The sequence below is a fragment of the Dendrobates tinctorius genome, unplaced genomic scaffold (genome assembly GCF_039654945.1).
Source record: "Dendrobates tinctorius isolate UK_male_01 unplaced genomic scaffold, ASM3965494v1 ptg000029l, whole genome shotgun sequence".
Classification (NCBI taxonomy): Eukaryota; Metazoa; Chordata; class Amphibia; order Anura; family Dendrobatidae; genus Dendrobates; species Dendrobates tinctorius.
The window spans coordinates 26,401,278-26,417,339 of NW_027361697.1; the positions used below are offsets into that span (position 1 = coordinate 26,401,278).

Sequence of the window (16,062 nt, forward strand, 5' to 3'; positions counted from 1 at the left end):
AATAAAGACTAGTAAAAAACAAACTAAAAAAGATTGTGTGATTAACGCATGTTTTTGAACACTACTGTGAATGGTTCTATCATGTACTGTACATTTAATACCTTCTCATTTTCTTTCTGCATTTAATTAGCATTATTGATGAGACCATTGCACAATCACTTTTCCCCCCTTGGATACAAATATAAAACGCAAGTTAATTTTACATTAAAAAGAAAATAAAACGTACGTCACAAGATCTATTTGAAAGGTTTTAATTTGTGCATTCATATGACTTAATGACTGCAAAAACACTCCGTTGTAGAATGACATTTTCTTAAAGGCACATGTAATATCAATGCATAGTGTACCATCCTAAAAATACTCTAATATCCTTACAAAGTGCTTTAGCAGCCACTTACAGCTATAGCAAAATATTATTTACAATCTAGAGTTTCAAATCATAATTTGCCTAAAAATAGTTCAAATTTGTAAAAAAACAAAAACAAAAAAACAAACAAAAAACATTCTAAAATTAGTGCTTTCTTCAGCTTCCATCTGTGACATACCCTGGCATATAATGTCTAGTGATTCCATTAAACTAGCAGTTATGTACATGATATGGTTTAGCTTGATAATCTGTCAGTTACGATACTAAAAGCCTTGTTTGCTCGCTGCCGTCTTACTACATAAAACGATCAAATAGAAAAAAAAAATGCACCTCAAAAGCAAAGTAACTAAAATAAACATGGTTTAATACGGGACAAGGTTCCTGCTCATATTTCCCCCCTATCATCAGCAGCCTGCATTATGGAGATGCCCATCATGCCAATAATCTAGATTCTGTATTGGTGGCAGCCAGGGTTATTAGCCTTCATATGCACAAAGTGGCAGCCGGGGACCTCACGGAGGTCTGAAGGCTTCGGGATTTAGTGAGGACAGTTCTAGCGGATTGTCATGTACGACTTGTTCATAAAATACGAGTTGCGATCACTGGGGGTTCTCCGGCATCTTAAAGGTAGCACGGAATGAATGTCCAAACCAAGTACAGGCACTCGGTGCACCATGGAGCATCCAACAATGAAATTCACCTTCAAACCTACTTGTTTTCCCTCCATCTCCACCCTATGTATTCTTTGATTGACAGATCTGGCTTTATTGAGCCAGAGAATGCCAGATTGATGGGGGGGTAGTAGGTGGAAAGGTGCACTTAAGTGTTTCGCTGCAGCAAGGGTGCACCTTGCTTGCAACATATGTACTTGGTTTTAACAGTTACTCTGCAATGACAAATATCCAGGGAGTTTAGGTTACCAAGTAGAACCTAAAATAGCCATGACCACCTTTATTTTTTTTTTTATTACTCCAATTCATTAAGAATGAGAGATGAAGCAACTTTGCTGCCCCCACAGTGTCCGTGTAAACACGTGTCTCCATAACAGAGTACAAAAAAATAAAACCATCCCTCTCAGAGGTAGTTTATTTTACGATCATACTCCTAATCATCCGTCCTCTACGTTTTGGTAGACATTCTAGGTATTGAACGGAAGAAAGAGTATGACGACAGACTACACAGGGTATGTTTGTAGTCTGTTACCATGGAGATATAGACATGTATCTTGCCTTTAGACATAACTACATATTTTATGAACACTATTGGTAAAAGTTTGTTTTTTTTCTGCTGGAAATGGCATTTCGGTATGACTCAAGGATTTTAAATACTACTTGCCACATATGTCCCACCCTGCTGACACTTCAGTGAAGCCAAGAGGGGTCACACAACCCTTTCCTAAATACAGAAATACAGTTTCTAAAGAATCTGCTGACCCCAGAGCCTGGCACATGTTAAAGTAGGAGTATTTAGTGGGTATACCTGTGCCTGCCGTCTTTGTACAGATGCCCGAATCTGGTCAGTGCCTGCCCTGGTGACGTTTCCAGACATAACGGACACCCAAAAAAAATGATACGACTTGGTTGCATGGAAAGCCGAGCAATGTTGCTCATGGTATACAATTTTTGGAAAGTCCAGATAAGTTAGGAATTATGAGCAAGTGTCTTGGCCGTACACAAAACATTTTACTAGTATATGATCTCAAAACAAACAAAAAAAAAAAAAAAAAACAGAACATGAATCTTTTTACTGCTGGAGAATGAGCCGAAAATTCATTCGCCAGGTCCATCAGTCAGCAAAAAGGCAGAAAAATATTTTTTTTTTTAAAACTCTTCAGACTTTGAGGTACAGCTACAATTAGTGTTACAATAGGATTATAAAATATACAATATTATCAAAAATATTTATACATTCTGTTACACCATATTGCATTTAACCTCAGATGCGCAAGGTTCAGAAATCCAGTGGCCCACGTTAGTGTGTTTATCAAAGGCGACGTTCTCGTCGGTGTTCACGTGGTCAGTTCATGGTGCCCACATGAGAAGAGAAATATCACAAGTTCCATAAATACGTATGACGGGCGTGAGCAAGAAGAGCGTGGCCGCAGAGTATCACCAGCCCCTTCTCAGGACACACGAGTAGCAGAGGTGGCCCAGAAAACCCTTCATTTATGGTTTCTTAAAGGAACACTGTCATTTAAAGAGAATACAAAGCCTTAGTATGAAACGGAGATAAGGAACAGGCAGATATTACATATTTGTGTACACATAGATTATCTATGTCAATGCATACAATAGCGGTGATAGGCACATATCTGCTAGAAATGGTACTGAGACCAAGCGGTAGAAATAGGCAAAACCAAACTAAAAGCCCTCCCGGAAAAGTGGTCAATAAAAAATGGTCATAGAGAGATGCTAAAAAACTATTAGAGTAGGTGAGAAATGGTAATGTAAGAGACAGGTGCACACACAATATTATATATATATTTCTATTAAATCTATTACAAAAGGAATCTGCCATGTCATAGAAGTCTAGTAAGCAAAGTACTAAATATGCACGTGTGTCACTAAAGGTATCTATTCGTATGGCCTAAGTGCTGAATCTGCACATCAAAACGTAAATATATATGTATCTCATGAAAGGTCAGTAAAGTGCGGCTGTGCAAGGCAGAAGGTATATGTACATCTCATCGAAAGTACAGTAAGTAAAGTGCTAATGTGCACATCAATTGGCATACACACATATACAGGAAAAAGTGAGGTGCCCACCCCGACGCGCAGGTCTGTAAATACATTCATCAGTGGTTCATCCAAAATGTGCGTCGGGGTGGACGCCACGCTTTTTCTTGGGACTCTACACAGGTATTCCGACCATATGAATTATGTACTATATCTAATTACACGTCTTGTTATGTATACTTTCTATGAGATATACATTTACCTTCTGCTATGCACATTCGCACTTTACTGACCTTTCACGAGATGCATATTTACCTTTTGTTATGCAGATTCAACACTTTATGCCGTATGTGTAGATTACTGACACACATATACATCAATATATACAGACACTTTCTAATGTGCCTATTTAACACTTTACTTACTTAATGGACCTCTACGACATGGCCGATTCCTTTTGTAATAGATATATATTACATAATACTCAGGATAATTAGAATATGCATGTGTATCCTTTTGTTATGCACCTTCAGGGTTATTATACCAGATACTCTCTTCATATGCGACTATACGGCCAGTATCTGCAGTAACTATATCCATACAATTGTACCTTGTAGTTTCCTTTGTACACTTTTTTATGTCTTCAGATGTTTTTATGCATTGTGTGCGCCTGTCTCCTACATTACCACTTCTCATCTACCTGTGTTTTTGAGAACGTTTTTTTTTTACCATCTCTATATGACCATTTTCTATTATTGACCACTTTACGTTTTTTTTGGTTTGGTTTTGTTAATAGAGATTAGTAGAAATTAAAAGGGAATATTGATGTGATGAATGGAATGTCATTTTCAGAGCAATAAGAGGATGCATTGCAGGTTGTCGCCAACCTCTATACCTGTATTATTGTGTATGCACATTCTTCCAGCCACCAGAGTCAATGTAGCTTTTTATCAGGATGTTACATTTTTGGGGGATTATTGTTAAATTAACCTATTACTACATTTCTACATATGGAATTAGTGGTGTGGCTGTATAGGCGCTTGTCCTGCAATAAAAATTATACCTTTATTGTAGAGATCTTATGCGGCAGTCATGAAAAATCTAGTGTAGAATTTATATATGAACATCAGGATGGAAGAGTACTGGGGACGTCAGTGCACTGTGGCAGAAGCAGCTGAAGTGCACTGACACGCCCACAGTGCACTTCCAGCCAGATCTGCATATGGTTTCCATGCTAGATTTCCGTGATTGGCACATGGGATCTCTACAATAGGAGACATCTTTTTTTGGGGGGACAAATGCCTAGACAGCCATAACCCTTCATATAATAAAGTGCAGATCACAACAAGAGGGTGGTTGTTCCTGGTCACACCGCACTGGTTATTTAATAAGGCTTCTCGTGCAGTTCTTTTTATGAAACCTGTGTGACCACTTTCTGACTATGTTCGTGAGTCGGTCAGTTCATCCACCGCTCTGAGATGATTTCTTGTATTGGGAGGCTTCCCATCAAGGTCTCTGAGACTCATCGACCACAGAACCCTCAGTGATATACAGTGTGTAGTCGGAAAATTGCTAATCCTGTAGGAATATGAAGGCTGAAATATGGATCTGTTAGTAAATCTCGGCCTCCATTGGATTATGTGGAGGATATAATGGGCCTGTAATACAATATTGGCTCGCTAGTAAAATTGCGCTCCTGCCTGGTCTCCTGGATAAAGCCTTCTGATGTACCTGCCAGCTTACTGGGTACAATCCAATTCCACCACCACACCCCAGTAGTCCCAGGGAGATGCAGCTAGCTACAACATCCTTCCACAGCGCATGAAGCCCTTGCCCCTTTCCGTGAATGAAATCATTGGCACAGGAGCCAGGACGCCACCACTGAGCTACTAAGTGGCATCAAAACTGGGAATGCTGCAAGGCAATGTGTTTGGCAAGTGACTTTTTGGTATGCTCTGAGTGATTCTCAACTGGAAGCTCACAGTCTTCGAGAGTTAAGGCATTACTAAGTTATGACGATAGACTAAGGGTTACAGAATATTCACAAAGACAAGGTATCTCTTGCTGGAGCAAAGGATGACAAAATGACACGTCAGATCTATGAAGGAGACTAGGTGGTGCCACAAGACTTGAAACCACACTGGATGAGTAGTGACAGGTGTAATGCAAAGCGTTAAGAGATGCGGGTACGGACACGCACCAAAGCCAAATGCAAATGATGCCCAGGAATTTTCTCCAAAATGGATGACACTGCACAGAGACAGACACGTACTCACATGGCCCTGTACGATAAAGACACAGTGCTTGCTGGAGCAATAACCAATAGCAGTGTCTTATGAAGGCACCAGTAGGACTATGATAGTGTTAGACGCCCAGGCAGGTCTACAGGATAGTGGACAGGATGCTTAAGCTGATCTTAGAAAATCAAGACCTTAATAGACATTTTTTGTATTGCACCATGTTTCACCCAGAATCCCTCTTCTAGAGGATGCATCAGCTGCAGACGGTGGCGCGCTGGATATAAATAGGAAAAGGCCCTTATTTCGGGCAAACACAAGAAGCGTTTTCGGTCCTTAGAACTGATGTGACCGATAGTCCAGACATTCCTCCCATTACAGATTCACCCCACCTATGAATTGATGAGCTCTGGCATCGAGAGGTTTAGTGTTTTACATAACTGACGACATTCCTAATCTTACAGACATTTCTTCTGCTTGGAAAGCGATAAAATAAAAAAAAAATGAAGTTAAAAATTTAACAGTGTTCTATTTCTCAGAGAAAAAAATAAAATTCCAGCGGGTGAGCCGCTTTATGTCGGGTCACACGCTCTGCAGGATCTTTAGCCGTGAGTATCGTTAAAGCATCATTTATAAACCGGTGTCTGCGGGTAGTACGTCACCGCAGAGAACAGACTGCGAGCCCTGAATCCTTGTGTTCAATGGACCCGGTGTAAAGTTGCGTTCCAGTGCTCAGTTATAAAAAATATTACGGGCGTATGTTGGAAGTGGCCGCTCTTCTATGGAGTTCACATACATTATATATATATATAATCAAAAGTACTTTAAAAGAATCTTCATGTGTTTTAAAAAAATAAAATAAACTTGGGAACTGAAGATGGCACAAAGCGGTGAAGACGTTCTGCTTTTCCGTAGTCATCGTGTCAGCCAGTTCTCCCCAGTTTCACAGTGTCCTCCCTTCTCAACACCAATCTGCAACATAGTCAAAATCTCTGAACGCATCCTGCTCCTCCTCCGAAAGTAACCTGGGCTCCCGGGGAGGGGTTAGAATTGGGGCTTCTGAGGTAAATTCATCATCAAAGTTGCTCACGTCTTCCCGTCCTTTGATTGTGGGCACAAAAGGAGGCTTCACTTTCTTTGCCAACAATGCCTGCCAGTCTATATGCTGCAAAGAAAAAGAAAACGGCATTAATATTTCTAGAAACGAAGGGTCTCCGCTTACTTCAGAAGTCCGAGCAGAAAGCCACATGTTGCTTTATCACTCTTGCACACTGCTCTGCTTAGGAAAATGTCCTTAGATTACAGGAAGACAAAGCCGAGCAAAATCTATGCCCAGTAATGCGTCATTGGTTGCAGGAGATGGGCCGGTCGGATGAACCGCTGAAAAAAGGGGTCTAACAGTGCAGTAAATCAAGGACAAAAACCAGGCCACACTCCCACCATGTAAGAATGGTCTGCACAAAAATAAAGCAAACAATATCGTACCCTAAAAAACGCGTGCTTCTTCACATCTTCTGCATCCTTCTCACTTGCTCCCAGCCGGCGTTCTGGATTCCTTCTCAATAGCTGAAAGAGTTCAAAAGGGTCTCAATAGAAGAAAACATTTTTACATATTCATGTTTATAGAGCCCCTATCAAAATGCGTCCCATACGAAAGAGTCCCACATAATCAGGCACTCAGTCAGGTTACAAAGCCCCACCTGTAATCTTAATCATTTCTTACTGCAACACAAGCATTTTCTAAAACCCAAATCCGGAGTAGATGGCGTTTGGACTGTACAAAGCCTCTTATGGGAAAGAGGACCCCACGTGTATCGCCACAGAAGGTGGCTTCCTCTGGAGATCTATCATCTGAACCTTATCACTGAGGACGCCACCTCCTGTGGCGATACGTGTGGGCTCCCTTTCCCATATGAGGCTTTTTCTATGAGCCGAATTTCCTGGGTGACTCTGCATGTGGCACCTTATTGCACATAGTTTTCGCTTATTTTCTTTTATATATTGATTTGATATGGCATGTGCTGCTTGCACAGGAGGTTTGCACCTTTTTCTTCACCGAATACTACTTGACATCACTTTATACAGTGTCCAAGTATACGGCTCTGATTACAACATGTTAACCAAAAATACCATGACGTTCGTAACTTACTCTTCTCATGATAGAGATGGCTTCTGTAGACAGGAACCGCGGATATCGGACTTCATCATTAACTATACTGTCAAAGACTTCCTCCTCATCATCTCCAGGAAAGGGGGACTAAACACAAAAGATAGTGACCACTGTAGTTTAGGAAACAGCCTTAAAAGCAGTGATACCCCAAAGACTATTTTTCCTAGCACCTACATCTGTATGTGCGAAAACATCATTTCTTCTTAGGCGGCAGCCAAGCACCCTGATAGGGACATTTTGCCCACTAGCTTTGCATGCCATTAATTATGGCATCTTGTTCCCCCTACCATGATTTCCTAAACACTGAGGGCATGACGGCACGGCTGGCGTAGCCGTCCACCAACTGCATTACGGCACATACTCCTCAGTCGAAATGTCTGAATATATACTTGGCAAATGCCAATCAGCACTTCTGAAGTGAGCACCCCTTAAAAGAAAGAATACAGATATCAACTAGATTTGATGTAACCTATGCGTTAGCAGCACATTTTACCACTTACCTCCCCAACCAGCATCTCATAGATCAGGACACCAAGCCCCCACCAGTCCACCGCTCTGGTGTATGACGTTTCTGTAAGAACTTCTGGTGCAAGAAACTCAGGCGTTCCACAAAAAGTGCTTGTTCGATCCCCAAATCCCATTCCTAAAAATTAAAGAGAAAAAATGAAACTCGTTGAACCAGATCCATCAATTGGGTTTTATTAAATTACCTTTCTGGTGGCTTGTGTTATTTATTGACTTTTTTTGAGGCAAATTCTTCAAAATGGCGCATGTGGTTCATGAATTTTGTGCAAAATCAAAAAAGCTCTATTTTATTCATTAACTTGTTTATGCAACTATTTAGGACAAGGTTTCCCAACTCCAGTCCTCAAGGCCCACCAACAGATCATTTTTTCAGGATTTCCTTTGTGTTGCACAGGTGATGCAATCATCCACCTGAGCAATACTAAGGAAAGCCTGAAAACATGATCTGTTGGCGGGCCTTGAGGACTGGAGTTGGGAAACCCTGATTTAGGGCAAAAAGTTGCATCTTCTGCTAATTTGATGCAAAATTTGCACCAAAATTACTTAAAATACACTCCCTCACACTGATGAACATAGAATAAAACAGGCAAAAGCACTTAAAAAAAAGGGCGAAAAATTAAAAGACTAAGGCTCCAAATGAAAAACAGGTGAAAGCACCAAAAATAGGTGAAAGCACCAAAAACAGGTGAAAGCACCAAAAACAGGTGAAAGCACCAAAAAACTAGGCAAAAAAGTGCAAATGCAATGACTTGGGCCCTTCATGTTATGACAAGAGCTGTTCAGAGCCGAAATTTCGATCTGCACACGCGCTGCCTCAGCGTCATTTTATTGAAGTCCTGCACATAAGACACCGGTTCCCACTGCGCGCACACACAATGATCGCCAATCAGTGACCTGCACAAGAACCATAAAAAGCTGGTGGGGAGGGCAGACAACACACCAGAATACAGATGACGTCATTTTCTGAAAACTTCACATCAGGTATCATATTAATCAGCATCACAATGCCATTATGGCCATGCCTTTAGTTTATAGGGTTCAAACCTGCTGACATGTTCTTTTTAACCACTTCACGACATGCGCCATTACTAGTACTGCGCATGTCGTGTCTCCCCCTTTGATGTGGGCTCCGGCACTGAGGCCACATCTTTTCCAGCACATGTCAGCTGTTTTGAACAGCTGACATGTGCCTGATACAGCCGCGGGTGGAAACGCGATCCAACCGTGGATATTAACCCATTAAATGCAGCTGTTAAACTTTTACAGCGTCATTTAACATGCGATTCCGGCAATCACGCCGGAAATCTGCCATTGGTGACCCCCGTCATGTGATCGCGGGTCATGGATTGGTTGTCATGACAACCAGAGGTCTCCAGGAGACCTCTATGGTTGTCAATGCTGGATTGCTATGAGTGCCGCCTGGTGGTCGGCACTCATAGCAAGTGAGTAATTCTGCTACATACAGGTGATCTGATCATTGCCTCTATGTAGTAGAGCCGATCAGGTTATGGCATCTACTAGCCTTCCATGGAGACTATTGAAGCATGCCAAAAATAAAAAAAATGTTTTTAAAAATAATAAATAAAAAATATAAAAAGTTTAAAATCACCCCCCACGATTACATTTTTTTGGTCGCCGCAACATTTCAATAATGGGCGATCAAAAGTTCGTATCTGCACCAAAATGTTATCATTAAAACCATCAGCTCGGCCTGCAAAAAATAAGCCCTCACCCAACCCGAGATCACGAAAATTGAAGATGCTACAGTTCTTGGAAAATAATGCTTTTTTCTTTTTTTTTTTAAACAAACTTTGGATTTTTTTTTTTCACCACTTATATAAAAAAGAACCTAGACATGTTTGGTGTCTATGAAGTCGTAATGACCTGGAGAATCATAATGGCAGGTCAGTTATAGCATTTGGTGAACATGGTTAAAAAAAAATCCCCAAAAATGTTGTGGAATTGCACTTTTTTTTTGCAATGTCACCGCACTTGAAACTTTTTCCCCGTTTTTGAGTACACAATATGGTAAAACCAATGGTGTTGGTCAAAGAACAACTTGTACAGCAAAAAACAAGCCCTCACATGGCCAGATTGATGGAAAAATACAGAAGTTATGGATCTGGGAAGAAGGGGAGCGAAAAACAAACGCAAAACCGTAAAAGGGCTCCGTCTCAAAGGGGACTCGCGGAAATAAGCTAATCACAGGGTTCCCCCCATTCAGTAGGTTATCATCACTGTGCCGTGTCTTACCTTCTTTGCAAAGTCCAAAGTCGGCTATTTTCACAAACCCTTCCGTATCCAACAGTAGGTTATCCAACTTTAAATCTCTATATTGACAGTCAAAGAAAGAATTGTGAAAGGTGAAAAAAATGCAGATACTGTAACTATCAAGCATGGTTCTGAAAGAAATATTTCAGTTGCTACGCACTTATCCCCATATTCACAAATTTATTTTTACTTGAAGTAAAAATCCCTTAGCAAAAACCTGCTGACAGATTCCATTCATGTAAGCAGGTAATATAGGGGCGATCTGATCCTGGTCATGTATCACTTACTGGTTGGTGCAGTTTTGATAGAATCCCTGTTTTCTCTGCTGTACATGTAGCAGTTCTATGAATGCTGAGCTGTGTATAACCCCGCCCACACCTCTGATTGGCACCTCCCAGTGTACATTGTCAGCAAGCAGCCAATCAGTGGTGGGGCGGTGTTACACAGATCAGTTGGAGTATCTGGCACATGATACCCAGTCCCCTGCAGTGAAGACGACAACATGCTGATTGCATTGAAACTACAGCACACAGCCTAATAAGTGACACTTTCTGGAATCGGGGTCTCTGCCCCTACAGTATGCTGCTTGAAGATTAAATAGCAAAAATAATGCCCTAACACAGCATCCAACAGAACATGGCATCACTTAAACACCTGAAGTGTATGGAGGCACAGAATGACCCGATACAAATCCTATAACTGAGAGGGTTGCATAGAGCCATAATGTGGCACCACACCTAAAAAACCCACTTTTTTTAAATTTATTTTCTTCTGTAAATTTAGGTTCACTTTATAGTTCATCTATACAGAAACAGATGAGGAGCGATGTAGCGGCGGCCACTTACCGGTAAACTATCTTGTGCTCATGTAGATACTGGAGGCCAAGAACCACACACGCTGCATAAAACCTGAAAACGAGAGGCAACAATCTCAGAGAACAGTCTTGTCCCCAAAAGTCAACTTTCTAAAATGGACATATTTAGGCATCTGTATACCCCCTACCCAGGGACGGACCACCAGCAATTACAGCAGCACAGAACACAGGCTGACTATTAAACCCTTGGTTGAGCCGAGACTTGCAGCCATAAGACAAGACGCTAGAAACGCGGCTGCGCTGTGGTTATCTGAAAACTGCAAAAATTGTGCTTAAAGACAAAAAGTAATAATTAGCATTCTATTGCAAGAACACTTTCTATGTTTCATTTTTTGAAGTGGTTAAAAACTATTATTATTTTTTTGTGGGAACAATTTCAGCTGTGGGGAGATTTTTTTGTCTGCCCAAAGCAGTTTTTGTAATAAAAATGATTAGGAAGTCTCTCTTTCGAGCCTTTCAGTGATTTTTCAGCTGTTTTTTTTTGTTTTTTTGGAGCAGTGCTGCGCCGTAAAACCCTTAAAAAAAACTGTACATATACCGTAATGCATTTTAGCTTCAATCACAAGATACGCTGCCACTAAAGTCACTAAGCGCAGCATGCAGCTACACTTCTCATGTATGGCCGCTGTGGACGGCAGATGTGATCAGTGGCTGGAGAGCTTCCAGCCACAGCCGGACAGGTGACCGCTGGGATCCAGCAGCATTATATTATATTCTAGCAGTATACCCACATAAGGGAATATATATGTGCTGGGCAATGAAGAATGTATGAGAGGACTTACACAGCTCTAGGTTCAGAGAAGACGTCGGTGTGGATGTGCATCATTAGATCTCCCCCAGCTGCATATTCCATCACAAAACACACGTGATCTTTTGTTTGGAAGCAGGCGAACAGATTCACCAAGAACGGGTGCCGCACGCTATTCACAGTTTCGAAAATGCGCTTCTCGCACATAAGGCTAAATAGGAAGATAAAAAAATGAAGGCAAATAAGCGACGAGAGGGGAGTAAGAGTCTTACAATCTGTTACCACAAGCATATCACAAGAGATACTATAGATATATATTCAGACGTTCAAGCCAACCTGTGTGTACAACTACACAATCATTTTAGGTCAAACCAAAACCTTGGTTACAGGGTTTGCAACCTGAAAATTGCCTTATAGTCTTCACTTTAAGCCAACACCGGCAAAATAGACTCCCACAAGGGGGCAGTATTTCTCTTCCATTTCACAGCCCATGGAGCACTAACAGAGCGATAGGTGGATGATACAATGATACGTGGATAATACGTGCATGATACAATGATACGAGATTGATACAACGATACGTGCATGATACAGTGATACATGGATGATATGTGCATGATACAATGATATGTGCATGATACAGTGATACATGGATGATATGTGCATGATACAATGATATGTGCATGATACAGTGATACATGGATGATATGTGCATGATACAATGATATGTGCATGATACAATGATATGAGATGATATGTGCATGATACAATGATATGTGCATGATACAATGATATGAGATGATATGTGCATGATACAATGATATGTGGATGATACAACGATATGTGCATGATACAATGATACGAGAATGATATGTGCATGATACAACGATATGTGGATGATGTGTGGATGATACAGTGATACATGGATGATATGTGCATGATACAATGATATGTGCATGATACAATGATACGAGAATGATATGTGCATGATACAATGATATGTGCATGATACGTGCATGATACAGTGATACATGGATGATATGTGCATGATACAATGATATGTGCATGATACAGTGATACATGGATGATATGTGCATGATACAGTGATATGAGAATGATATGTGCATGATACAACGATATGTGGATGATGTGTGGATGATACAGTGATACATGGATGATATGTGCATGATACAATGATATGTGCATGATACGTGCATGATACAGTGATACATGGATGATATGTGCATGATACAATGATATGTGCATGATACAGTGATACATGGATGATATGTGCATGATACAGTGATATGAGAATGATATGTGCATGATACAATGATATATGTGCATGATAATGATACGTGGATGGTTTCTTTTTGCCATTTTATACCCAAATGCATTCAAATACCTGTCCACTTCATCACGGGATACAATGTCTCCTTTCTTTAAGGCTTTGATGGCAAACATTTCATTAGTGTTCTTGTACTCTGCCAGCAGCACCTGAAACACAACATAGCTGTAAATACCCATAGTACAGGTAGGATCGCCTGAATCCACTGCATGACTCAAGGAAACATACTTTTCCAAAATGCCCTCTGCCCAATACTGCACAGCACCGGAAGTCCTGGAGACTGAACTGAAACCGCTGCTGTACTCTGCAGGGAAAGGAGGAGGAATATGAGACGACCCACAATCCACAGGAGCGCAGCGAGATCAACCATATAATAAAGACATCACTTTACCGTCTGTCCTCCGTTTCTTGCATTGCACTATAATCCAGACCAGACACTGTGATCTGCCCTTCATTCATCGAGTCCGCGGTGGGCTTTGACGCCACACTGATTCTGTTGTTTGAGAACTCGTGGTTTGGTCCTGAATCCTGTATGGAAATAAAGATCCAATGTCAGCAAGGTGAAGAGGACCTAGTGGCTGTAGTTGCCAAATGCCATAAAATTAAATGGGTTATCTGTTAAAAACAAATTATCACCTATTCATAGCACTGGTGATAACTTATTGATGGGTGAGGTCTGACTGCTGGGACTGGCACCGATATGATGGAGCGGCAGCACACACTCAACCACTGCTCCCATTCATCCCTATAGGGCTGCTCAGCACTTTTTCCAGCAGTCCCATAAAGAAGGAAAGGAGCTGTGGTCGGGAGTCCCATCTGTCGCTCCATCTCATAGCTGGGATAAAAAGCGTTCCATCAGAGATACAAATTCATAGCTCTGCCGATCAGTGCAACACCCGGGAGACGGACCCTCACCAGTCACCAACCTATCACCTGTCCTGAGGATAGAAAACCTATCCACAATTCAAAACTTTAGTAAAATTGATTGTCAGCATTCTGTACATGTCTTATAAACAGAGGACATCAAGTAAGCATTTACTAGAACAGGCAATAGTGTTGCTCCTTTCTGAAGTCTACATTGAGCTGCTCTTATTATTAGGCATTGCTTATATAGTACCACTAATTCCACAACCCGGAGGAAACCCATGCAAACACGGGGAGAACATACAAACTCCTTGCAGATGTCCTTGGTGGGATTCGAACCCAGAACTCCAGCGCTGCAAGGCTGCAGTGCTATTCACTGAGCCACCATACAGTGCTAACCACTGAGCCACTGTGCTGCAGTGTTCTGCTGTCATTTCTCATGGAAACCTATGAATAAACTGAACTGGGTAATGTCACTCGTTTGCCAATTGAGCATGTCCTGGCAGTCAATTAAGGCACATTCATGTGTGACTGACCAACAGAATAAACAGCACAACACTGCACTTCGTGCTACAGATTTTGTAGGGGAAAAACTGTGGGTTGCCTCTGAGGGGTAACACGCAGAATAAATGGTCATAATGCATATTAATAAAGCGCATGTCGCACAAGGTGAGTGGCAAGTTATTTCAGGGGATCAGATTTATTAGAGAGGTCAGGTCTGTAAGCAGAGACTACCATAAAGCAGACCTCTGAATGAAGCCTGAAAACAAGTCTCACTGTAGTTCTCGCACAATCTTACATGACAACAAGAATCTCTTACACTATTCTACCTGTAGTGAGGGAACAATATATCTAGAGAACAAACTAAAGTATGTTTGTATTTTTCTTCTCCCCAACTATCTGGCGGGTACTTATAGCAAGAGGTTTTATGGAGGGTATTTGGAAACATTTAAAGAACATATTTCACTGGATTTTTCACAGGGGAGGTCCTTACCCATGTGAGTCCCTGTGAGCAGTCAGACCACGCAGCCCCAACGCGCGTTTCGCATGGGCTTCCTCAGGGGCTCACAGGGACTCATATGGGGGTAAGGACCTCCCTTGTTGCACTGTGTCACTTTATCAATAGAGTAAACTTGTCCCCTTGTAAATGCAGTGATGAACCAGTGGCACGTTGCTTTCATGTTGAATCAAGCTCAATATGTAGTTTTTATACTGCACTAGGTTCACTTATGTGGGATTACCATGATATGTATTTTTATGACCGTGTGCGCAGGTAAGAAATCTCCTAGTCCATATACAGTCTGTGCATGCATCAGACTTCACTGTTGAGTACTTCATATTTAAAGGGAATCTGTCACGCCTTTTTTGAGATATCATATAATGATATCATTCAATTGTGTGTCACATAAGGATTCTCTTAGTACTTTTGCTTCCCCCTGACCCCGCACCTTTCATGCATAAATACCTTTTTTATATCGGTTCAGATGTATGTAAACTGCCGCTGTCTGGTCCGATGGGCGGGGCTTATTCACCTGCTCCCCCCTCCCTGTCTTGCTCTACACAAGAAGAAATGCGTAGACAAGATAGGGAGGGGGGAGCAGATGAATAAGCAACGCCCAGCGGATCGGACAGCGGCAGTTTACATACATCTGAACCGATATAAAAAGGAGCGGGGTCAGGGGGAAGCAAAAGTACTAAGAGACTCCTTATGTGACACACAATTGAATGACATCATTATATGATATGACAGTGACAGATTCCCTTTAATCCCTTTTGTCCATATATGTCTTGTAACTACTCTGATCATGATTTTACGATACTACTATTACATAATAAAAGATTTTGGTAATTTAAAAAAAAAACCAAAACAAAACAAAACAGGTTTCATTATACTCCCAAGCTCTCAATACAAGTCTATGGTAAGGTCAGAAAGAAGCTCTCACAGACTTACACTGATTACTGACTTCTGCGCCACTCCATGAA

At 41.3% G+C, this 16,062-nt stretch overlaps 1 protein-coding gene across 2 annotated transcripts in view; it reads right to left on the bottom strand.

Annotated features, from left to right (window-relative positions):
* Window positions 1–235: 235 nt before the first annotated feature.
* The window catches only part of PKN2 (protein kinase N2), a 159,847-nt gene continuing 144,020 nt past the window's right edge, over window positions 236–16,062 (bottom strand). For both annotated transcript variants that reach the window (XM_073571495.1, XM_073571496.1), the window contains exons 13-22: window positions 13,607–13,743; window positions 13,444–13,519; window positions 13,273–13,364; window positions 11,902–12,078; window positions 11,091–11,153; window positions 10,228–10,304; window positions 7,950–8,092; window positions 7,429–7,536; window positions 6,765–6,845; window positions 236–6,444 (exon numbers count right to left, since the gene is read on the bottom strand). In XM_073571495.1, the coding sequence (XP_073427596.1) occupies window positions 6,241–6,444; window positions 6,765–6,845; window positions 7,429–7,536; window positions 7,950–8,092; window positions 10,228–10,304; window positions 11,091–11,153; window positions 11,902–12,078; window positions 13,273–13,364; window positions 13,444–13,519; window positions 13,607–13,743 (1,158 nt within the window). In that variant the 3' untranslated portion in view covers window positions 236–6,240. The remainder of the gene's footprint in view (window positions 6,445–6,764; window positions 6,846–7,428; window positions 7,537–7,949; window positions 8,093–10,227; window positions 10,305–11,090; window positions 11,154–11,901; window positions 12,079–13,272; window positions 13,365–13,443; window positions 13,520–13,606; window positions 13,744–16,062) is intronic.